This window comes from Manis javanica, chromosome 1 (genome assembly GCF_040802235.1).
Source record: "Manis javanica isolate MJ-LG chromosome 1, MJ_LKY, whole genome shotgun sequence".
NCBI lineage: Eukaryota > Metazoa > Chordata > Mammalia > Pholidota > Manidae > Manis > Manis javanica.
In genome coordinates, this window is record NC_133156.1 from 230,425,791 (window position 1) to 230,451,980 (window position 26,190).

Consider the following 26,190-nt stretch of genomic DNA (forward strand, 5'->3'; position numbering starts at 1 on the left):
CTTGAAAGAGAGTTTTGGGTCAGATTTTACAGCCCAGATACTATGTAAAAAATTGTACCCATCTTAATCTGACAGCTTGCTAGGAAAGCATTTGTGCTAAAACATGCTGTCCTTCTATCCAACTAATTCCAGGTCCCACCACAGTCACAGGGAAGCTGCTCTGTGCACAGGAGCCCTGCCCCCCACCGCCTAACCCCATCCCTGCTGTGCTCCCCACACTCTCACCCAGACCACCTTTCCTGTCCCCCCACTACAGGCATGGTCTTCACAGCTTGCCTGGGGTTCAAGCCAGGCATTTTATTTTAAAGCAATAGTTTGGTTTGCAGTGAAGAGTGCTTTGAAATCAAAGTGATTCTTCCTTTCAGAAACTGGAAACAAAAGCAGAGCCACTCCTGCCTCTGAGATTTCACGGCAGATTTTCAACCCTTTGGCCCCTGATGCTTGAGATCTAAGGGAGCATGCCAACCTCCCTTGGCTTTGACTTCTTCAGGTTTTCAATATGTGAAATGTCTTTTGTTGGTCTTTCGGGGACTTACCTAACTTTGGGCATCCCGCTCTTCCCAAAATAAACTTGACTTGCAAAATCATACTCCTAATGGTTGACATGTCAATTCCAAAGCTGCCTTTGGTACACAGGTGAGCCCCAGTTTAGGAAAAGTCAGCATCTGAAAACATAGCCTTACAAATCAAGTCAGTCCGTGGCACGGGGCTGGGTGGGAATCTTCTTTGTTGGGTTTCACTTCCCAGAAGGACTTGTTTCAGTAACACCACGCCTCCCTGTGCCTTGACCCGCTAAGTCATATGTCACCACCTGACAGCCGGCTCTGGAGGCAGAGAAACTTCAAGAACAAATGTGGGATACAGATGCCGTGGAATGAAAGCCAAGCAGACACAAGGGGAAAGCCTTTTTTTTTTTTTCTTTTTAGGTTACATTGTAACATAACAGTAACAGAAGACATTTAATTCAGCAGCCTTCATTTCACACATCACATTTCCTGTACCATGCTCAGAGACAGGTACATGATCTCAGGCATTTAGTATGTCTGATGTTGGATTTGTGGGAGGCGAGGGAGGTGAGGATAATGTCTGGAGGCGATAAGGACAGATGGCAGCAAGGAGAGGCATAGAGAAGCGGTGGATCTCAGGAGATGTGGGATGTTCGGTGAATGGAGTCTGGTGAGAGAATGCATCTACAAGGTGCAGTAGATGCAGAAATCTCCCCGGGCACTCAGGTTTCTGGCTCATGTCATTAGATGGATGAGGATGCCTTCCTTTGAATAAGCGAGGAGGATTTGGGGCAGGGCAGAACTCGAGGAGACTGAAACCTCCCCACATTGCTATGCTTGCAGGAAATCTGCTACGATTTGTGGACCTGGAATTGAGGAGGGAGATCCGACCTGGGACTGGAGGTTGAGAAGTTGTCAGCACTTGGGTGAACAGTAGTGTCTGGAGGGTCTCCCCAGGGAGGGTGAGAGGAGGTGTGAAGGAAGACCAGCAGAGCCCCACATTGAAAGGGTACATGGAGGAAGCAGAGACTCAAGAAAGAGCATTCAGAGAGATGGGGGAGGGGCGAGGAGCATCTCAGGGAGGGGAGTCTGACCCACAGTGCGCGTGGCAGGCCCCCTCTGCACCCTCCGTGCTCAGGAGGAGGACCTGGCTCTTGTGGATTTAAATGCCTGGGAAAGAATTCTCGAAAAAGGAGATTGTAATGCAAGAGAAATGAGAGTCTGTTTAATCCAAATTACTGATGGTCAAAGCAACGCAAACTTTAGGCAACTTCTGAGCATTCCCTTTCAGTTTCTAGACTGAAGTAAGACCACCAAAAGAGGAGAAATAAGTAATGGGCCAACGCGACTCAGCAAGCCAAAGGACTGGAGTGCTAGTCCCTTGGTTGCTGGCTCCGGACGGGTTGACTTTCCCCTTGACATTACGTAGAACTGGCCTGAGGGGCTGAGACCGCCTGCCTTCCTTCTAGATGAGGGGCAGGCTTGTCAGGCAGCTTCCTCGTAGCCATGTTCTTGATTTCACAAGTGAAAGGGGACAGATTCACCAATGACTTCTCAAGGGTGGGCTGGTCCAGAACTGAGCTCCAGTTTGATTATTTCCATATTCGCCAGCATTTTAAATCGGGGGGGGGGGGGTGCATTGATTGCCATTCCTTAAAAGAGAATCTAATTTGCCCTCCTTTCTTGTAGACTTTTTGCTGCTGCAATATTGCTGTTTATGGGGAAATCAGCTATGATGAGGTAATAGCCTGTTTTAGAAAACTGAACTCAGATATTGAAAGAGCTATTTTAAACCTGCACTTAATCGTTCAGTTCCATAATGGTCTCTTGGTATTTTTTTTGAGAATTCCCATGGATTGCCTTACAACTGTACTCTAGCTGCTTGTATTCCACAGGGAATGCCAAGCCCTTTTGAGCGACACCATGGTATTAACAATCAATGAGAATATTCAAGGCATTTTCCCATTCGAGTGCCATTACTTGTGGTGTTAAAACGTTTTGAAAACACATTTTAGCCATTAACTCATTTTTATTGTCAGATCAAAGTGCTTAATAGACTCACTCTACTTCATTTCTCCTCCTTCATCTTGGAATGGAATCATCTGTTGGATTCTTGGCAACACATTGGGCAGCAGAACAGAAAACCTTATGACTTCATTGCAACGTGGCAGATGGGGAAGGGAATTCCAGCCCAGCCCAGCTTCATTAAATCGCTAGCCTGGCTGAGCAAATTCAGGCTCCTGGAATTTAAGAGCTGAGCTACTTCATTCCATTAGTGCCATTTCCCCCCACCCCCACCGCCCCACCAGAAAACAGGTGCTTATGTCATTTAAGAAATGTACCTTTACATTAGTCATGAAGTATTTTTTTCAAAGCCGCCTATTTTGTGTCTGATACATTCTAGACTGATGGCTCACTGGTTTTGCTTGTAATTCAAAACAACCATGCAGTGTAAATGTTGTGCAAGGAGGTCCCACAGTTACCAGGAGAAAGGGTCTCTGGACCACATGACCACCAGACCTATCAGGGCTGTTCTCTTTCCTCCTGGGACAGCCCCAGGGATGCCGCTGATGGCCCGTGGGAGGCAAGCCCGAGGGGCCCGCTGCTTTGCAGAGCAGTGTGGGGAGTCTGCAAGCTTCTGGAGTTACTGGCAGTGGCTGCCATCCTGGCTGCCCACATGATTTCTCCCGCTCTGAACCTTGTTGATCAGGCTGGAAGGTGGAGTGTCTTAATGGCCCTCCTGAAATCACATCCAGTCCCTAAAAACTGTCCTAAAGCCAGAACTGGATTGCATCCCCCCATTCTGCTGGGGAAATGAACTGTATGCCCCCATCCTGCTGGGGGAAATCTCGGGGTACCACTTTAGTTAGGAGGTCAGACTTCAGGTAAGACCAGCTGAGGCAGGTAGCAGGATGCAGCTGGCAGCACGGGCCTGAGAACAAATCCCCTGTAGCTCTGCTCCCAAACCCAGGCAAGTACTGCCCAGGCTGACAGCTCCTAGACTTCTGAATTTCATAAACCAGTAAAATTTTAAAATAACCTATCACCATCATTTTGTAAAATAAGTAAAAACATGACAGCCTCAAACTGTTTGAATAACTAGCTTTCAGCGAGACCCATGACACAGCCTTTATGTTTCTCATTCGGCTTTGGACTGCCTGACGCTTTGGAACTGCTGGACAGAGCAATCGTAAGGTTATTTTTCCAGTGTTAACTGTATGCCAGGCCCTGTGCCAAGTGCTGGGAATACATCGATGTGTATAAATAGTCCTGCCCAGGAAGACCTTCCATTCAGAGAGAGGTGGGAGAAGGCGTGCAGTCACGGTCCATGCTGACAGGCACTGTGACACAGTGAACACTGTGTGTTAGGTGAGTGGAGAAGGCAGAGTTCAGTCAAGGGAGTGAATTTTGTTTTATTTGAGGGGTCAAAGAGTTGGGAGGACTCAGGAGTTTCCTTCTGAAGGTATGATTTCCAAACTCATGCTTAGAATTCCGGAGAGGCAATTGTCAAAAGAGCCAGTGCTTGCAGGTCAGAGGGAATTGGATTCCAGACCCTCCTCTGCCACCTGTGGGCTTGAACAAATTTCTCAATCTCTAGGATTATCTACCTCTAACACTGGGATAATAACAGTTCCTCATATGGTGGCTGTGAAAATTAAAATATGACAATACATGAAAAGCTCTCATCACTATTGCCTGCAGACCATTAAAAAATGTTAGCTCTCATTGTAAACAGAAGAAACAACATGTGCAAAGGCCCTGAGGCAATAAAGAGCAAGGCTCCTTTAAAGAAGCAGTGTGTGGCTAGAGTGTAGGATCCCGGGGAATGGAGGAAGAGAGGGGATGGAGGAGAGGAACAGAGGCCAGAGGCTGGGTTTTCTGTGCCCAGTGTGCATATTGGGATGCATTATATTTTACAGGCTCTGGGGAGCCACTTAAGCATTTGAAACAAGGGATTAACATAATCAGACTTGAATTTAGAAAGATGGAAATGAAGGGACTGAGACAAGACTAGAGTTAGGAATACCGGTTTGGAGTCTATTTTCAGGATGCAAGCAAGCTCTGCTGAGGGTCTGAATTAGGATAAACACAGTAGGGACAAGAAGTGCACACAATTTTATGAATCATCAGTGGGGGTGTTCTTGTCAGGTACCTGCTCAGCATGTTCTGATGAGACCCTACTAACAGGGAACAGGAGCCCTCCAGGGGTAGCAATACATCGCACTTTCTATTTTTGTTATCTTAAAAAAAATGGATTTGATGTCCATTTACTTTCTGTGTTAGTGTGCAGAGCATGAGATCGAGAGCCAGGACATCTCCCTTCTTGTCCCTTTGCCCTTAATGTATTGTGGGTCCTTCAGCAAGTGCTTTTTTGTAAAGCAAGAGCTTTAAAAAGATGATGCCGGTTCTAATAGAGAAGATATTTGATGACACTTGGGACTGCAGACCAGGAAGTCGTGAAGCCATCTGGTAGACTTTGGGAAGGACACTTTCTATACCATGAGTTCTGATCTGTAAAGTGGGTCCAAGAATACCTTCCCTGCCTTTGACACATGCTCATGTTGAAGATAAATACAACCAGATACATCTTTGACATGAAGACATGATGTTACATAAATACGTGCATTACTGTATGCATGATCGGTCGGTGGCTTATATGCTAACTATGTTGCAGACAAATATTAGGATCCATCAGGACTTCCTAATCCCCAAAATACTGAGTTATGGAAAAGAGTCTAAGGCTTTGACTTGTTCAGTTCTTTGCACCAAGGATGCTAAATATTGTAGATTCTGGGATGTACTGGTTCCTTTAAATGGTTAACAAAACCCATCCCTTCTGATAGAGGCATTGAATATTTATTTCCTTAGACCTTAAAAACAATTGATAGACAATGAAGCTCTTTAGGCTTGCTGTTTTATTTTTCTCACCTTCTAGTCTTTATTGATAAACGGAGGTATTGGCTTAGAAATTCTCCTTTCAAATAGTCATAGCTGCAAAAGAAATCTGAGTGCTTGTTCTCTAAGCATGGAAACTGGGCTTCGCAATTCGGGTGTATACAAAGGTCGGCGTCCACACTGTCTGCACTCTGGCCCTAGTTCTTTGTTATGTGGTACTTACAGTAAACAAATATATTTCTTCACAAACTATGGCCACATCTTTTTAAAACAAGCTCGGGTTGATTTTGTTTGGTTTTACACTCTGAGAATATAACTAATGATATTATTTAATTTTCTTCTTTGAAACAAAAGCAGAGTTCCAAACAGGAAAAAAAAAACATGTGGGTGTGGGTGTGTGTGCATGTGGGAGAGTGTTGGGGAGGTATGTGTTTTGATTCTCTTCTCTTTTTTGGAACTGGATGTGTTATCATAAAATTATTTCTTTAAGAGAGTTGCTGTGTGCTACTGACCACTCTTGGAGCTCCTCCCACGGAAGTGGTCTTGAGCTGTGGGCCAAGAAAACAGTCATAGAAAATACCATGGGTATGTCCCAAATTGTCACCCCTGGGAGGTGAGCGCCTCCCTTGGCAGGGATGTGAGGACAGTCTTTACAAGCACTGTTAGAATTCCTACAGTGACTAGAGAAATGTCCTCCTTCTAAGCTACTAGGAAAAAATGTGAAAGGTCTCCAAATGAAAGGTTTCCAAATGATATTGCAGTAAATGAACCTTGAGGAATAAGCTTCCTGGTTTTGGAAGACTTGGTGAGTCACCCAACTTGTTTTTTGTCCCCACCTCACTCCTAATTGCCCACCCCAGGCTGGAGGGCTTTGCTCACCAACCCAGCTTCCCAGCATCCTTCGCGCTCAAGGGGGCAGCTCATATCTATGAAGCCAGCTTCTTCAGGAGACTTACCCCACATGCTTTTCTCTCCTCTCTGAATTCCTAAAGAAATACGTTCCTATACATGCCATTGAGTAGTACTGGGGTGGAGCATGACACTTGGGAATCTATCAGAAACTGTAGTTCCTCTCCTGAGAAAAATGTGCATATGCCTGTAATAATGCAATATCCTGCCTGCTTCCCCAGACCGTGGGCTTTCCAAGTCCCCCAACAATACCTCCTAAGGGTCTGGGGCCCCAGGTCTTTTCCTGCATGGAAGGAGCATGTGGACGTTGCATTTCCAGACTCTCAAAAGTCAAAAATGACTCTGTCTTTTAGTCTTCTGTAGTCCTCAGAAAGATGCAAACCCCCTTTTTCTTCTAATAAAGTGCAGATAATCGTTGCTACCCAAGGAGCTCCTGTAAGGTTTGAGTGAACTAAAGCACGTGAAACATAGTGCCAGACACACAGTGAGCACTCCGGAAAGTGTGGCTGCCCTTGCCCCTCTCTCATATAATAGTAATAATAGCTCTAATCACTTTGATTGATATTTAATATGTACCAAGTACCTGCAATTACTCTCACATTCGTAACATTACTAAGCACTTACTATTTATCAGAAACCTGTTATGTGCTTCCAGGTAGATCACATTCTTACACCTGGGCTAGCTCCCTAAATAGAAAGTGTATCATCTAAGCTCTGCGGCTATGGCTTCCTGCTCTGCATAAACCTGGGGATTCAGGGTGTTCTCAGTAACTCCCTCATGGTAGGTATTAAAGGTGGCTTTTTATTAGAAAACAAACGGGGAAGAAGAAACTTCCCACCAAACTGTTATCAGATTCCCTTTTCCTGGGAAAGGAGTTTGCTTTCCCATTTTGTATAGCTAGGTCACTGCCAATGTTCAGGAAGGTAAACTGAGTCTTCTAGAAGCAGAGTGGACAGAAATCCCAGCCACCTCTTCTTTAGATTGCTAGCAAAATCTCTGTTACCTCCTTTCTCCTTTGGCATTTAATTCCTTTTCAACAGGGATGTTTCATGAACCATGTTGGTAGGGTTTTCTCCATTAAATATTTGTGTTTTCCTTGGACTTTATGCTCTGTCTATGAAATGGGGTAAGCATGGACACAGCCATTAGATTAAAGTTTATAGTTTTCAATGATTTTTTTTCTGGAATTTACTATAATAGTGGCCTAGCTATTCCTATTTTCAAAATCATTCATTCATGATTAGAATTTTTGTGTTGAAAATGGGTATTAATTTATATAGAGTTAACAAAAGACACCAGCCTCTAATTATCACAAACTTAGATATTGTTCTTTTGAAAATTTAGTTTTCATTCATAAGGATTTATATTTTTTAATCAGTGTCTGTATTTAATTTTAATAATTCTAAGTCTTCTAAACCCTTTAAACTGTATCTTCCTTGCATGTATATTCTGAAGATAAAATAAGAAAATATATCCAAAATACAATGTTTCACACATAGAAAAATATCTTGTGGTACTAGCTATTATATTTTTAATATTTACCTGATTATAGTTGAAGCAGTTTCCATAGAGAATCCTGGTTCTTGGGAGATCGAACTTGAAAGATGAAGACAAATGCAACTTAGATGATTCTGGGGATGTTTCATTTCTTTGATTTTCCCTGGATATCTTAAATCATACGATGAGCTGGAATTTGGAATCATTGTAGCTACTATCTGCTTAGCATGTTATAGTACACATGTTTTCACACTCATTCATTCCTTGCAAGAATCCCATGTGGGAGGTATTATTATATGATGGTTTTGTAAATGAGGAGCCCAAGGTTCACAGGTAAAATGACTTACTCCAGAATAATGGGACAATTAGATAATGCTTTATGTTTGTGGGGCTCTTTCAGACTTTTCTCTATGATCCTTTTCATCCACTACTTATACTACACATCTTTCGAGAATATCAGTTAGCCATATTATTTTGACCTACTCTGTGCTTCAAATCCTTAAGAGGATGGCTTAATCTTTATCAATGAATTCCAGTTTGCAATGCTATTAGAGAATAGGCCCAGCAAACAGTGAAAGCCACCAGGCCAAGGACCCAGTCACCCTGAAGCCCACATGCCTTCACTTCAGTAGAGAAGGGGAAGTCGTGGAAAATCCAGCCATGGAGGAAGGCTAGTGAGTCCCAGAGCAAAAGGCCATGCAGAGCGGTCACCGGTGTAAAGAGAACCACCTTCCAATGCCATTCTCCAGAAGCAGGAGACACCCCAAGTAAGAGAGTCAGTATTTGCGGGGCCCATCCCTTCGTGAGTATTTATCCAGCAGGGATATCCTTCCCTTTCTCCTCATCTAGTAGCCAAGACCTGTGCTCTTCCCTTACCCCCACCTACCTGGGCCCCCTTGAAGGAACAGAGTCGGTTCTTGCAACACTCAGGTGCGCACTGTAGCCGTACCATGTCCCAGGGAGGCTTCACTTTAAGGTGATCTCTGCATTTGTCAAGGAAGTTGTGTGTTTTCTTGTGTTTAAAGCAAGCCTAAGATTTACAATTTAGACAACACACTAGTTTTAAGTAATAAACATGCTCTGTACATTACTGCTTGAGCTCTTTTTTGCCTGCAATTCCTCTTATCATCCTCCTTTATGACATCTATTTCTAATATTTTAGTACTTTTGCATCCACAATTTTTACTTTGCTTCTCTCCTTCTTCCAAGTGGGTCTCCCCACTCCATTGTTACTGGGGAGACCATTCCTGCCCCTTGAACTTATATAAGCAGCCTTTATACCTACAGCAACTGTGAAGAGTCATCACCAGAATCATCACTGTTTTAAGGGGCTCAGATTAAGGTACCCCAGAGGGGGCTCAAAGCACCTGCTGGGTCACCATAGGGAGAGAGGCGAGTAACTGGTGTCCCAGAAGCAGGTTTACCTTAGGAGTGCAGCCATGGAGTCCCCAAATAGATCATGGAAGCTGGAGTTCCAGCTTCTCCAGGTACAGCCCTGGACTGCCAGCCAGGCTGCCCTGCCCTCCATTTGGCTGTGAAACCCCTGCTGTGCCCACAGGAGCTCTGAAACTCAGCTCGTCAGCTCCTCCTCCGATGTGACTCCCCCCGTGGGCAGGTCTATGCTTTCCAAGAGGAGGCTTCTCTTTGTCTCAACCCACTTCATCATGCCAACTTCTCCCTTTTCTTTTGGCTAAATAAAAAAAGAAAGCTGTACTTTTTCTTCATCTTAAATAAAACCTAGAAAGCTACACTTCCATTTATTTTATTTTCTGACCACCAAATCCTGAAAGAGACCATTTTTTTCCTCCTTTGCCTTGGCCATCAGAAGCTCGGGTCCGGAGTGATGTCCTTTCTCTCCAGCAAATGTGAAGGCCTCGTGGCCTAGACCTGTAATTCACAAACTACTTACCTCTCTACCTACCTCTTCCTAGTCAACCGTTATTCTTCTCTTCCCCCACTTCCATTATGTATTTGTGTTCTCTAATAATGTATAATACCTTACCTGAAATTCTTTTATTGAACAAGATAAACTATTTAAACATAAACTTCACACTAATTAATTAAGTCATCTCACTAGGAATGTGGTGCATAATCTCTGGCAGGAGGAGTATGGCTGAGGCTGTAGTGGAAGCCCCATGGGTGAGCAGCCCTTCCAGGTAGAGCCCTGGGCCCAATTAAGAAAAACTGTCTTTCTACTCAGTGACACTCTGTGTGATCTTAAGTCAGAATATACTTCCATAAATTTCTGTGATCTAAGAAGGGAGAAGTAAGCATCAAAGTTTTTACAAATAAAGGAGATGAAATATTTCTGTATTAATCTTAAGGAGTTTGTGTTGGAATGCATATTTTCCAGATCCCATAGGACTGTTTCTAGATTCCGTAGGACTGGACTTGACCCCTAATACTACATAATCTCCCATAATCATTGTTACACACGGTTCCTGTGTGGGATGTGAAACACCTAAAATACTGGGAGTTCTGTAATTGACCTTGACAAATGTTAGAATCATGTTACAAAATATTTGACCATATCAACCTTATCAGCCAATCAGCTTAAATGACCTTTGAACAGATAGGATTCTATAGCCAGCTGACATTTGGGTGTATTTCCATATGTGTTCTTTCTAGTCTGTTACTAATTTTAAAGACTTGACATATTTCCCACCCAGGTACTCTGTCAGTAAAATCATGCACAGACAGAATTTTAGGAGGAAGCTTAATCCATTCAGGTCTCTTGATACACATTAATAGCATAAAACTGGAGAAATTAAGAATATTTAACTTTCATTAAGGCATGTTATATGAAAGTCATGGGCTTCTACTCAACAGTAGAATCATCTTCCTACAAGATGTGCCCCTGGGTCTCATCAGAATTGTTCATTAAGTTGAAACAGATTCTTTCTGAGAGACCCTGGAGTTTGTGAATATTGTCCAGTGGCAAGGATGGACAATACCTGTTCTGACCTTTAATTTGGCAGAACCTACCTCATACAGGGCTTTGCTCAAAAAATCTTAAAAGTAAACGTGCATAAAGGCAACGGAGGCAGGGAAAAAGAGAAAAAGAATAAGAAAGATTCATTTGGAAGCGAGAAGTATGGTGTTTGAGTGTGTGTGTGTGTGTGTGTGTGTGTGTGTGTGTGTGTGTGTGTGTGCATATGCACGTGTAAACAAATATTCGTATACCTTAAGATGGGAGAGGTTTCTAGTCTAATCTTATGTCTAACATACAACTCATTTTTGCAATATTTTTAAGGATTGATATAACATACTTCTACATCAACACCACCAGTGACAAGGAGCTCACCAATTCACAAGGCAAATCATTCAATATCTAAACAATACTAATGGCTAGAAAACTTTTCATGACATTGAATAAACATCACCCTTACTATTCCCTCAATGATCCTAGCTCTCTTCCCTACAGCTGCATACAACCTAACCCATCTTCCATAGGGTAATCCTAAATTAAGTATCTGGAGGCTGTGATGACAATCATGACAATGATGGTGATAATTACCATCAGCGTCCTCAATAGTAAGAGCACATAACATTTCTTATAAGTGCTGTATAGGCATCTTATATTGTTATCTCATTAATCCTTACAACTTAATGAAATAGATACATTTAAAAAAATCATCTTAAAGATGAGAACACTAAGGCTCAGAATGATGAAATCGGTCGTCCTGGCTACAGAGCCACAGGAAACAGCTAGGACTGAAATCAGACTCCCTGAGCAGTATCTTTTCCAGCTTCACTCTAGTGACTTATGCCATGGATGAAGTCTGCATGTGTACATGTGTGTTTTCACAGAGGAGGACTATGATGGAGACTAGATTGTTACCACCTTTTGCACCCATGGGAATTGCTGGCTATATCCTTTTGCACACAAAGCCATCCTTTTAGTGCATTCTATCACTGCATCTTTCTTATAGTGGAGCATTTAAAAAAATTCCTTCTATTGGCATAAATATGCTTGGAAGCCATGTGCACACAAAATTACTGCTCTGTGGTTCCCTTTTACTGGTGAAGTGATTTTTCAAGTTGATCCTTCTCTGCTGATATGTTTGAATCACAAGTTAGAGAAATGCCTTCCAGAGAACACAGCATCTAGCACTGAACTTCAGCTCCATGAATGGGTGCTGAGTGAATGAATGGGCGCTGAGTGAATGAATGGGCAAGCAGTCTCCTGAAAATAGTTTAATGTCAAGAACTGAGAGCAGTACAAATTTCACTGTTTATTTAAATAATAACTACATTTCCATAGTCTTTTTTTCTCCTTATGTTGAGATTGAAAATATGTAACAAATGTGCATTTCTTGTTGGTTTGATTCACCCATGCAAGTACACTGTAACTTCACTAAGAACAACATTTTGGAATAGTATTGATAGGTTTTAATTTTTATTCTTAATGGACTACCCAGTCTCATTACTAAAAGAGCAAGTTATGAGAGCCCCCAACTTGCCTGGAGTTACCCTCTGGGAAAGGAAATGTGGCCTCCTCTGCAGGCCGTCAGGGTCTCTAGGACTGTAAATCCATTTTTTTATATTCTTTACATCAAGAACTTTAAGAAACTTAGCTTTCTGGACAGATAATAATCACCACTGTGGTGCTTGTCCATTGACATCATATGTTTCCACATTGATGGAAATGAAACAAAGCGAAAGCTGAAATATTAACTATAAGGATTTAGGAGATTAATTACGGGGAAAAGAAAACACTTTTTAGAATATATCCAAGGTCTGCCTCCTGTAACTAAAATACCTGATTCTTTGCCTACAATGTTCTTTAATTAATTTTCTTTATAGTGAAGGAGATGCAGGAAGTAAGTATTCTCCAGAGAGCTTATGACATTTTTCTAATTATCTAGTTCATACGAGTTAGGCCAGATATTCCCAACTTTTAGAGAGCTAGCACCTCAGAGATACTTACCTGCCACTGATTCAGAAATGAATTGCTAAGTTATTATTAGTCATTTCCCAGTATGCAGATGCTTCCTATCTGGTCTTCAGGTGAAGCTACTGAGGTCCAGTAGTATTTAAGCAAGTTAGTCAAACATATCCAGCCCGTTAAGAAGTCTATTTTTATCCCACTAATGGTGTTTGGTTTTGTGTTACCTCTCGTAGGTTTGCTGGGATGGGAAACCTGCTCAAAGTCCTTACCAGGGAAATTGAGAACTACCCACATTTTTTCCTGGATTTTGAAAGTAAGTTACAAAAATTAAAAGATAATGATGAAAGCTTTTCACTGTCTTTATAGTTTGTTGGTAGGGAAGTTATAAAGATTTTATATGATACTTAAACTCAAATGGCAATATGCTTTTATTTCTGGTCTTCAAAGATAATTTCCATTATTTCTTTTCCTATTTCTTAAGAACCCCAGTAGAAAAATATTTTAATATGTCCATAGTTTTCTTTGATTTTAGAAGTGATCATCTTTTGTAGGCTTAGCATAAATCATCATCATGTATTTTTCCTAATAATTTTTATGAAATACTATGTCATAGTCTGAAGAAAAATAGTATGCCTAGTAATCTACACAGATAAATATAAAACAGATATACTGGACATGAAAGAAAAATGATCAATACCAGAAATAAGGCTTACAGATTGCTTTTTGAGTCACCTCTTTCTGGTTTTTATATGTCATTTGCTTATACAAAACTATTTTCAGGACTTGAGAGATGCTCCTTTTAGCTGAAAGGTTACATTTCTTTTATCAAAAACTAAAATGTTTCTAAGGTAAAATGGTTTGTGAATCATGATGATAAATATGAAGAGTCTTGTTTGTTTTCTTGATTGATTATATTGACAAATGAGTGACACATTCATGTTTCATCTGCTGAGTTTCTACCTTCATTTCTGTGCCTTTTTTAAAAGTATAATTCCAAAACAGTGAGCCCAGCTCAGTGTCTTTTTTACCAGCATTTTCCATCTGAGAATCTGCTTTAATTTGCCTTAAAATTTAACTTTTCAAGTGTTTATCTATATTAAAAGTAAGACAGAAATTCCTTATATGTAAATTAAACTTTCTAACAAAGATCTTCTAAGTAAAGGCTAGAAGACCCTTTCAAGGTATAGTAAATCAAAAGCTGCAAGATCCCTAGATGTATGTTATCAGAATCTTTGGTGGGTCTAAAATAGCTACTTGAAAAGGAAAAGTGACCTCAGAGTTCATGTGTTCTGAAAAAGTATATTTAATCTAGACTGTATTCAATGAAAAATATGTCACTTATGATTTGACTCATTTTGCTGTTGTTCTTGTTGTTTGACTGGGTGGGTTGGGTTGGGTTGGGTTGGGTTGGGTTGGGTGTGGCTGGGTGTGGCTGGATTTGGTAAGGGGTGAAGCTGGGAGCTCCATACCAGATTGATTTGATACTTCAAGAGGAATGGGTCTTTTTACTGATGTAACTTCTACTTCTCTACAATATACATATCTTTGTTGTTGTTAAAATGAAGGTTTATTAACTTTAAAGAATTAATACAAACTAAATTACCTATTATCCTACCACCCTAATTTTACTACTTGCATTTCCATCCACTTCTTATCACATGCATTTTATACTTTGGCATCCAGTGTGTACAAAGGCTAAAATACTGGTAAAATACTCCATTCACTCAAAACTGTGGGGGCATATAAACACCTATGGGAGTTACATGCTCTTTCTAGTTTTGTAACTCTAAATTCTACATGCACCTACACACTGCTTTATAAATGCCCACCAGATTCAGTGGCCCTCATTTGCCTATTTATCTCTTCTTGAATTCTTGGCTTTCCATGTTCCACAAAGAATAGTATTGAGTCATTTGTCAAGTCTAATTTTAAAAGCTTTTGAAGGGACAAAAGTAAAATCTGCAGGGAATTAAGGCAGTGCTTTCCACCAGGGGTCTCTGGAGCCCTTTTGTAGGCTTACAGAGTTCTGAGGTTATGCCTCAGGAGATCCTCTGGCCCAAGTACCAGAGTACTTTGATCTGTTCAGTCTTGTCCTTTGGACAGTTTCTTAACATTTTATTTTTAAAAAGGTTATGGGCAGCTAAAGAGAACATTTAAAAATCTTGAATTTTGACAGTGGTTTATGGTACGGATACTCCTTTTGTAGATAGACTACAGTTTCTTCAAGAGGGGGAAATGTGGACTGGATTCCCATGTCTGGCTGCTTATTACTAGGACTAGAGCAATAGTATTTAAGGAAAATGTAAAGCTATAAATTTCCAAAAATATATAAAATCCTCTTTATTTCCCCATCAACCCCATGGAGAAGAGTGGCATTATTTCCCTGAGACTGAGAAGATAGATGACTGGGCTAAAGTCACACAGGGAGTGATTGGGGACCTGAGATGGAAACAGTTCTCTTTGCCTTTCTCCCTCCCTCTGATTTGCTTCCCTTAAGTGCTCATCACAAGCAGCTTCCTGGAAGTGCTACAGCCATCATCCTGTTCCTGACTAAAGAGAAACATCTTGGTCATCTATAAACTAAGATGTCTCATGGCAAAAAAAAGTAATTTTGGTTTCTTGATTCTGTAAATCCTATTTCCTAAAGCTAGTCTTCAAAAAAAAAAAAAGTGATAATGGACAGGAAGAATAGGAAAGGCAGACTGTGGTTATTTTCCCTTGAGACCACAGAGTTCAACTCAATACAGTAACAGTATGTTGAATATGGTTCTGGGCATCCATGTAAGTCAGGCGACACTGGGAAGACAGAGCGAAGCGAGAGCAGTCATCGCCTAATGAAGTCTCAGGCTAGTGTGGAAGACAACACTGGCACATAGTTCAAAACAAGATAAAATAAAGGCTTTAAGAGAGACATGGTGTGGCCTAGGAATAAAGAGGGAGAAAGAGTGTACATCTAGCTTCAGGAAATGCAAGACTGCAGAAGGAATCAGAGAAGTCTTCTAGCAAGAGGTGGCTTTTGGAATGGACTTTAAAGAATGAGTGGGTTTTCCTATAAGCATAGATAGGGAGAGTTTTTCCAACAGATGGAAATGGAGATAAGAAGAGGAAGGGCATGTTCGAAGCATAGCAGGAATCCCAATTTAGACCCCCAAATGCTTGTTGAAAGATAGTGAGGACTGAAGTAGAAGACTGGGTTAGACCCCAGCAGGAACAGAGGCTTAGGGAGTGAGGTCCATAATTGGGGCTCATCTCCAAAAAAAAAATAGCTAAAATCTCTGAGGGAAAACTAGAGAACAAACAAGAGCTGAGCAGAGAGGAAATTTGGGTGTGCTTATGCCTAAATGGAGCTTGCGTATTTAGAGGATCCAGGAAAGATGCTATATTGTAGAGAAAGGAAGACATCTTACTAAACTGAGATTCCTGATGGCGGGACCTGGGCCCCACTCTGTTTTGCAGCCCAATACTTAGCCTTGTGTTGAACAAAGCTTATTGGTCACCAAGTTAGCCTTATTAGCAGATGCTGGCCTTGTGAAGGAACCGAATAGAACAGGCTAGATCCAGGCAATCAGAGAACGGACATTTAAGGAGGGTTTGTATGAAGATTCAACTGTCACAGAGTTGTCAAAAAGGGTGAGGTTTGAAAAGGGTATGAAGGGTTGGTCAGTCACTGGTAGAATAGATGCAAAATTTACTGCTTTGAGTGTGGAGGCTGGATTGCAAAGAGTTAAGGAGTAAGCAGTGGAGGGAGGGAGGAAGGCTGAACAGCATGTAGCAACAGCTTAAATGAATTTGGCACCTCTACTTGGAGTGCTGAATATTCTTTTTGAAGTCAGTGATGGAATATAATTGAACTGGGTCAAATAGATATAATTAAGCGGGGTCAAAATGTAATACAAAATTAGACACATCTGTCCTTAGGTTTTTTCCGTTGTGAAGATCTGATTTAAATTCTCGTTTGACCTTTGCAGTGAGTTTCACACTTTCTGCTCACATCTCTACACAACCACTTAACATCTTTTTCATTATTGTCTTTTCATCCCATTACTTTTTTTCCTTTTTTCGCTCTGCATCCTGGCTATATTTCCATTTCCTCTTTGCAGGCTGAGAGGCAGAGAATAAATGCAACCTAATCTTTCATGAGTGATGGTTCTGGGGACCCTGTGTAGGAAAATGTATGCCTGAAGGCCTGATGATAATTGTTCAGTTGAATCCACCCATTATGGTACCCAGAGTGGGCAGCAGGCATTAGCCTTCTAATTAAATAGTTCCAGCATTTTCCGGACTGAAATGATCATAGAAACATCTGCTGAACCTTCTTTTTATATAGTTGTCTGAGCCTCATCCCAAAATTCTGATTCAGTGGTCTAGACCCAAGAACCTGCATTCGCCCACATTTCCAAGGTGCTTCTGACGATCAGCCGATTTGGGAAATACATTTAACTGATGCATCTAAATGAGGCACTAGTCCGCCCTAATGTCTGGGACAGGGGAGCTAACCAGGCAGCCTTTCTAGTTTCAAGATGTAGAGCCGAGGTCTCTGGAATTAGTCACAGAGGACCCCTTTCAGTTCTTGTTTTCCATTTTCCCTTACCATACGGGGCAGACAGAGTGAGCCGTCAATCAGAGATACAACTCCTCAGTCCTTCAGATAGCGTCTGCCATGAGGGGTAGGTCTCCAAGACAGGTAGAAGTTCAAGTAGATTAAAATCTATGCTAGAGGATTTTGCTTCAAAGAAACTCTGATTAAGCAAACAACTTGATCTATCAAAAGATTCCTTTGGGATCTGAGTAGACATTTATCCAAGAAGATAAACGAATGGCAAATAAGCACCTGAGAAAGCATTCACTCTCATTAGCCATGAGGGAAACCAAGTGAGATCACCACCTCACAAAGAGCTGCTACTAAGTGGTGGTGGGGATGAGAAGAAATGGGAACCCTCATTCACTGCTGGTGAAAATGTGAAAGGGGCAGATGCTTTGGAAAACAGTATGACAGTTCCTCAAAAGGCAAAACATGAAGTTTCCAAATGATCTAATGATTCCACTCTGAGATATATACCCGAGAAATGGAAATGTGTCCACACAAAAAATTATACATGAATATTCATAGCAGTATTATTCATAATAGCCAAAAAGTGGAAATAGCCTAAATGTCCATCAAGTCATGCATGGGCAAATAAAATATAGTACATCCATTCAATAGGATATTAATTATTATCGAACAATGAAATGTAATGCTGATTAATAGATACCTTGCAACCATTATGCTGGGTGAAACACAAAAGACCACATATTGTATGATTCCATTTACAAGTGGAATGTCTAGATTAGGCAAATCTATAGTGATGGAAAGTTTATTAGTGGTTGTCTAGTCCTGGGGAGATTGGGAAGAAATGGGGAGTGACTGCTAATGGGTGCAACATTTTTTGAGGGAAAAGGAAAATATTCTAAAATTGATTATGATGATGGTTGTGTAACAATACCAGTATATTAAAAATCATTGAAATATACACTTTAAGTGGGTAAACTGTATGTCATGTGAATTATATCACAATAAAGTTGTTATTAAAAAAAGATTATTTTGGAAGATCCAGTATATTGCTTCTGGTTAATTCTGATACCATTCCATCTGCCCTGAATAATTTCTCTTCTTTGCCTGACTATTCCATTTTTTAAGGTTCATTTTTATTGAGGTATGATTTACATGCATTGAAATGTACAGATCTTTAGTGTACATTTTAACCAGTTTGACAAATGCCACACTCTGTCAAGACACACAATATTTCCATCACTCCAGAAATTTCCATTTTGCCTCTTCCCCATCTCCTCCAACCCCCTCCAAGCCCCCAGTAACAACTACTGTACTGACCTGATTTAGATCTCAATGATTAATTTAAATAAGTTCTTGAAGTTCACATACATGAAATGATATAATATGTGCTTTTTTGTATCCTTTTTTACATACAACATAAGGTTTTTGAGATTCAACCACATCATTACATGTATTACATGTATCAGTAGATCGCTACCTTTTTAGCTGAGTACTCTTGCTGTGTGCCAATTTGTGTATTGCTTCCCCTATTGATGAACACCTAGGCTATTTCCAGTGTTTGGCTGTTATAAACCTACTATGAACATCTTGTAGAATCTTTCTGGACATTTCTCTTAGACAAACACACAGGAGTAGAATTGTTGAGTCAGTTATATCCAACTTTTCAGGCAACTGTCAAATAGTTTTCCAAATGGAATATGCTCTTTTCCCTTCCTACCAACCATGTAGGGAACTCGGGTGTTCCAGATCTTCTCCAACATTTAGTATTGCCAATCTTTTTCCCTTTTAGCTATTCCAGTGATTGTAGGATAGTATCTCATTGTGGTTTTAATTTGCATTTCCATGATAACTGATAATGTTTAAAATTTTTTCATGTGCTTACTGGATATTCACTAATCGTTTTTAGGAAATACTGTCTATTCAAGTATTTTGTTGTTTTTCTTCATATTACTAAGTTCTAAGAGTTCTTTACTGTAGTGTGGGTCCCTGTCTTTTTTGAGATATATATAGCTTGCAAATTCTTAAACTCAGTCAGGGACTTGCTTATTTATTTTCTTAATAATGTCTCTTTATAAACAGAAGTTTTATATTTTGATGAAGTGTAATTTATCTGTTTCCTTTTTCTATTACACCAAGTTCATACTATATCTAAGAAATCATGGTCTATTCCAAGAACATAAAGATATTCTACTACTTTTTCTTCTGGAAGTTTTAGAATTTTAAGCTTTACTTTAAGCTTGACTTTAGAATTTAAGTCAATGATACATTCTGAACTAATTTTTGTACATGTTGTAAGAGAGGTGTTGGTTTTATTTTTTTCATGTGATGTAAAATTATTTCAGCACAGATAGATTGCTTTAATGCCCTTATCAGAAATTAGTTAACTGTAACATGTTGGGACCTTCTCTTCTTTTCCATTGCTTTATTGATCTTTTCACCAAAGAATACCAAAGTCTAACAAATATTAAGTCTTAAGGTAAAAAAAAAGTAAGTCCTTCAACCTTTTTTTTCTTTTTCAAGATTGGTTTGACTATTGTGGTTCCTTTACTTTTCTAAATAAATTTTGTAATCAGCTTTCAGTTGTACAAAATAATCTTACTGGGATATTGATTATAATTACATTAAATCTGTAGATCAATCTGGAGAGAACTGATATCTAAACAATATTGATTTCCCCGCCTGTAAATGTGGTACATTTTCCATTCATTTAGATATTTTTAGTTACACTCAGCAATGTTTTATAGTTTTTAGAGGTCCTGCATATCTCTTGTTATATATACATCCCTAAGCATATCATATTTTGACTGTAGCAGCTTTTTTAATGCTTTGTGCTTGCATGGCATGTTTCCCCATTCTGCCTATACCTTTATCTGTATAGTGTGTTTCTTGTAAACAACACATAGCTGGCCCTCAGTTTTGCATCCAAGCTGATAATATCTACCTTTAAATTAAAGTGGGTAGTCCCTTTTTATTTAGGTATTGTATGTGCACTTAGTTAGCATTTGTATTTGAGTGTTAGTGTCGAATTCTATTTGTTATATTTGTCATTTGTTTCTCAATGTTTTCCTGCCTTTTGATTAAATCAAATAATTTTTGGTATAAGAGGATTTTTAGTTATACCTTTGATTGGTTATGTTCAAGGTTAAAATATACACCTTTAACTCAGCACAATCAATCCTTTCAAAATGTCTTATTTCATGAAGAGTTTTAGAACCTGTCTCAGTATACTTCCAATTACTACACTTCCATCCTTTTTGAATTTGCTATATATTTTACTTCTACGTACACTATAAACTCCTCATTGCAATGTGTTTTTTTAAACTCTGAACAGTCTTTAAATGTGCGTGTGTTATATGTTGTGTAATTTTAATAGATCTTTTAAATTTACTGACATAACTTCCTATAGTGTTCTCCATTTGTTCTTACATAACTAGGTCTCTTCAGTACCATTTTCAGTTCAGCCTGACGAACTTGGCTGCAGAGAAGATTTAGATGGCATCTTATGTTTAGATGGTGTATTACGTGTCTTCATATCCGTCATAGAGCTGGATGTGAAGTATAAGCTTAGGAACTTTGACTTTTTGATTGATGCTAATTCATTAATTATATACAGAACATCTCCTGCCTGGTAGCATCAGGCCAGAGCAGTAGGATTGGGAGTGGGCTCTTAAGGGGCATGGGGGCATTAAGGGATGATAGGACACATAAATGTAGAAACACTAGAAGAATATGACCTTTTCTCCAAGGAGTGTATAATTTTACTGGGGAGATAAAGTGTTAGCAAATGGAAGGGGTAGTTCAGGTAGCAGAAAAGAAGTCTGTAATAGTTAGAATGGAGAGCAAGTAATGGGCTACCCAGAAGAAAGGGTACAGGTTCTAAGCTGGGCTAAAGAGATGTTTCTTGGAAGATAGTAACTGAGAAATGATTTTCTTATAAGACAAACCCACCTTTATGAGCATAATAGGAACATCAAGATCAATAATGCTGGTGAGGGTGGGGATTGTTAAGAAGCATCCAAATTCTAAAGCCTCCGAATCACTGTACTCACAGAAAGGCTCTGGGTGTTTGACCCCCTAAGCCCACAGGCTCCTACTCTATCAGACATCAGGCAGGCGTTACATTCAGTGACCCCCCTGGGGATTTTTGTTGATGCAGACCACTTCTTGCCTCTATTGATCTCTTTTTCATCGCTCCTTGTCTTGTACCCTCACATCTGCTAAGGTCGTTCAGGGGAGGCTAGATAATCTTGAGAGAGAGAAGGGGAAAAATAAGACATGTCTTCTGGTCACTTTACAAATGAAACAAACAAAAACCCACAGAACAGACCTGGAAAGCAATTTATTTGTGCCAACACAGATTCAGTCACAATGACTCCGTGAATTCCCAGCACTTTTTCTTTGTAAGTACTTTTCTTCCAGGTCAATATCCTCATTATAATCCTATATAAGTCACAGTCCCTACAGGACCCTTTTTCGCTTCTCTCCCATTACCAAGAATTAATCTGATGCCCAGAGAGTAGTGGTTTGCCCTGGGTCTCACATTCAGCGAGTGGCAAAACGGGCAGGAAGACCTGGGTCTCAAAAGTCTCCATCCTTGGAGTCCGTCCTCTTCCTGTGACATCTCAGGGATCCCACTGCATGTGAACGAACAGACAAGCCTTCAAGCACCTCAGCACCCCCTGCTCTCTGCAGGCCCTCATCTGCTTGTTCCATGGAAAAGGGCTCTGGACTCTGGCGTGCTTTGGCTAATGTTCCTGTACAAGTAAAGATCAGCCCAGTCACATTTATATTTTCCCATGTATATACACTTTGCAATTTTCTATTGTTTCTGTAAGCAGTTAGTACTCTGTTGTACATCATTACCTTTTTATGTCCCCAAATGTTAATAACAGATAATTAGTTGTGTTTCTTAGTTTATCCTAAGGGGAGAGGGATGGAGAAGTGAGGAAGTGGGTGGGGAAGAAGAGCTATAGATTTAAATTTATGGCTTTAGCAAATCCTTTCTGCCTTACTTTTCTTCAGTGTTTGTACAGCAGCCGGTGGGATACAGAGACAGTGATATATACTCCTGATGAAATGCCAGGCTTCCTTCAAAGCCAGACATCTTGTATCTTCTATTCACATTATCTCCCGTTAATTTGTTTGATTCTCTGTCTGATTTTCTCATACAGTCCTGAATAGCTTGTTAGGAGAAGGTATGTGTGTGCCTGTTGGAGTGTTTCTTTGACAGATTTACAAAGATACCAGTGCTTTGATTTGACAGCCCTCCTCCCAGTTGGCGCCCTACTGCCATGCCTGGGGGTACATTCACCAGAGATGTTCCTCCCTGACAAAGCACATGGCCGCCTTCCTCTCTGTCCCCGCAGTGGGATGCTGACTAAGCATCCTGCTCTCAGGGACCACCTTAGTCCTCCACTGTGCCACCTCCACCTGACCCCGGTGGCACCGAAATGCTGACAGCTAATATCCACCGTCTTGAGCAAGCTGACCCAACAGAGGATAAATAGATGACCATAAGCAGAATGAATCCTGTTTATCTTCATTGTTAATAGTGCATTTTTCCATTAAAAATTCTAGGCACTTGGAATTCAGTGAGTTCTGGACGATATAGTCAAGGTCACAGTACCCCTGATACATTCTCAATCTTTCCGCAATAGCCAGTCCGAGCAAGGATGTAAATCATCACCCAGGGGATGGACTGGACAGGCTTGTTCCTGCGCTCCTAGAAGTATTGGTTTCTGAAATTGCCTGTGTAAATCACAGGGATTTGTAACAGCTTCATTGTCAGACAGGAGCAGTCCAGCTTTATGTAACCGTTCTCAGTTTTGATGAAATAATCAGCTATGATTGGACGTTTAGAATGTTTTTCTTAGAAGAAACATTACCAAGGTATTCACTGGTTGCAACTGGAAATAAGAACCCAGTTTCATCAGTAATATTATCATTGGGCATGTGTTGTATGCACCTTGAACCACAGGTCAGCCTTTGTATTAAAAACAGAAAAAATAAAAACCATAGTTCAGAATTCCTGTTTACTCAGCAAATGCTTTAAGAGGTTCCAGTAGGTTAAATATCAGCATACTTTTTAATCACCAGTTTTTCAAGGTCTTTTTCAAAATGTCTCTCCTTGACCTCTGAAGACACAACACATTTTAAAAACATGTTGATCAACTGAATCTGAATATGAGAACGCCGAAAGTATAGACCCCAAAGCCTCTTAAAGGGGTGTTCCAGAAAGCAAAATGATAACAGCCTTAGGACTGGGAGAGTAAAAGTTAAGTGCAGCTTTTCACTCAAATAATATCCTATTAGTTTGTAACCACACTGAAGAGATACTGAGGCCACAGAGAAATGAAAGATGATTTAAAAACACAGTGTTCATGAAAGTGTGAATAGCCAATTTGATTTTAGGTAAATACATACATCTCGTAACTGTGAGTTGTAATGGTATAAAAGCCAGTTGAGGAGAAAAGACAGAGCAGAGGATGTAGCCATAATAGGGTCTTCATTTTTTTTCACTGCTTTCCAACACCCACATTCTTTACCAATCTGGTCAACTTCCTCATTTTTCACTGTGTCATGACAGTTGTTCACTGAGTGTCTCCAAGTGGTAGGACATATAGGGTCACCAAGGATAAGAATACAGCCCAAGTTCTTGTCTCAGAACTCAAAGACAAGCAGAAAAATAATCACAAACATAGTGTGAGTAGTACGTCTAAGTCAGTTACTCAACTATTTGTTCAGCAATTTTTTTCTTGGGCATCTATTGTGTGTCAGGCATCATGCTGGTTCCTAGAGATTTAATGTCCAATGAAAGAAATAAGGGCAGAGTCCTACAGCCTAGTGGATCCCACTCTCTTAATCAGTCCTGACTGGCTGATTGTTTAGCTGGGGGATCAAAGTGGGATGAATCAGGGACTTCCACAGGGATATGGGCCAATATCAAATGTCACAGAGTAGCACAGTCCTTTTCCCGCTTGAAAGGAAGAGACTTAGAGCTTCTCCCAGTGAGCACTCTCCACCTAGGAAGCTGACACTGCTTGTGATTTGAGTCCCCTGAGAATCTTGCAAGGCTGTGACCCTGAAGGCACGGACTGTGCCGAAGCACCGAGGGCCTAATCATGAGCTGGAAAAAGAGGTGACTTCGCTTCCATGACAGGGGAAGGAGGAAGAAAACAGGCCAGCCAACAAAACTAATACATCATGGAGGAAAATGAGCCGACACATTTCTAAGTTGGGGTGAGAGAGGGAATGATGGGTTGGATTTCTCCCACCCAGCCCACCCCCACTAACCAGGGCCCTGGGGGAAATACTTCTAATAGGGCAGTAGGACATCTCCCAGAAGAGACGTTTTCCCCACAGGGAGGCTGGAACTGAGGGTCCTGTCTCACAGTCACTGCAGAACCAGAGAGGGCCGCTGTAGGGCAGAAGGTGGTCACCACCGCCCCCCGTGTCACTGCCCCTGGGAGAGGGAGAGGTGGCACCACCCCCCACATTAATCCTCCAACTCTCCATGGTCATGTAAATGTCCGTGTTCATTTGTGTTCAAAAGTGGTCACTTCTCCTGGGATGGAGAGAGAAGCTTGCCTATCGCTACCCTGTACCACTTTTGGGCCACTCAGTCGGACACCATCTTATTTCTGAAGCTCTGAAGAAAGGCCTCTGTTTTTAAAAACTGGCTTTGAAATTGTTCTCCTTTTGTGTTTACATAATCATCAAAAGAATGTCGTGGTTTTTTTTATTTTTGTTTTTCCAGCCCTCCTCTTCTGGCCACTTAGCTTTCCTTCTGTTTTGTCTACAACTTATCAAGTGGTGACTTGCTAAGATGGGGCCATGTGACAGCCAAGATTAGAAGGGCTCCCCTTCTGTCTCCGACTGCCTTCCTCTGCACAGACTGGTTGCAACGATATTCAAGTAGGCTGAGCCCTCAGCGTCGGGATCACAGTCTTTTTCTTTTCCTCCTTTGCAAACATACCTCTCTCTAGGAAGTAGTCTTTGTTTGGCATTCAATACATTCACTGAAAGGGAAAAGGATTTGAGTTAATGAGTCTCTGATTTTTATTTGTTTCCTAGGATCTTTGCCTTGTGATTGGTCATTATGTTCTCTGCCCTGATTTTCTCCTTCTCCAGAAACTGCCCTGGAATTCTGTTCCCCGGCAATGCTTTCCTCAGCTACAGGCTTCCTAGCTTGTGGGTTGTTTAGGTTTCTGTTTAAGACACCCATATCACTTCAAGAAACGTCTGGAACAGCAGGAAAAGATAAAATGTAAAGTAACTAATAGTGTGAATAGCACTGAACTTGAGGAAACATCTCAGTGTGGGAAAGAGTGGAAGGGTAGAAAAAGATAGAGGAGCTGGAACACGTTTCTTTGTCCCCTTCTGCTTGCCAGGCTAGACTCTGCACTGTAACCTGAGCAGGTCTTTCCTCCTGCAGACCAGCCGTGATCCCACCAGCTGCCAGCCTTTCTCATGCCCTTCGTGGATGCACCTCTGTTGGACCGCCACCTAGCCAGCTCAAGTCCCATCCCTTGGATTAAGTGGTCTCTACTTCTCCCAGACCACACTTCAGCTTTCCTTTCTCTGAACCTTTGTGCGCATGTATGTTAGGCCCTCCTTATGCCTTAGTTCAAACCCATCTTATTCCTAGAGGGTATAGTGTGCAAAGTTTCTGGACAACCTATGAAAGCCTCTGATTTTTTTTTTCTTAAGAGAATACCCATACACTGGTGAATTGCACTGTTCATTTCCCAGGAAACTCTACTAATTTCTTAGGTCTTAGCAGGACCTGATAGGTAAAATTGTTTAAAAATCCCATGGGCTTCACTTCCCAAGGGTCTGGCCTCAGATCTGGCAGGCCCAAGAGGCGGGCAATGAAGCAGATGCGGCTGTGCCTGGCCCAGCCCTTGCTCAGATGCTCGGCTTTTCGAAGGCCCACTCT

General features: G+C 41.0%; 1 protein-coding gene across 11 annotated transcripts in view; it reads left to right on the top strand.

Annotated features, from left to right (window-relative positions):
* The window catches only part of CYRIA (CYFIP related Rac1 interactor A), a 97,789-nt gene that overhangs the window by 55,492 nt on the left and 16,107 nt on the right, over positions 1–26,190 (top strand). For 6 of the 11 annotated variants that reach the window (XM_073216320.1, XM_073216300.1, XM_073216329.1 and 3 more), the window contains 2 exons: positions 2,196–2,246; positions 12,934–13,013. Coding sequence is in view for 9 of the 11 variants with exons in the window: in XM_073216300.1 (XP_073072401.1) it covers positions 2,224–2,246; positions 12,934–13,013 (103 nt within the window). In the remaining 2 variants the exon portion in view is untranslated. The remainder of the gene's footprint in view (positions 1–2,195; positions 2,247–12,933; positions 13,014–26,190) is intronic. The other 5 variants (XM_073216311.1, XM_073216331.1, XM_073216315.1 and 2 more) reach the window with 1 other exon arrangement.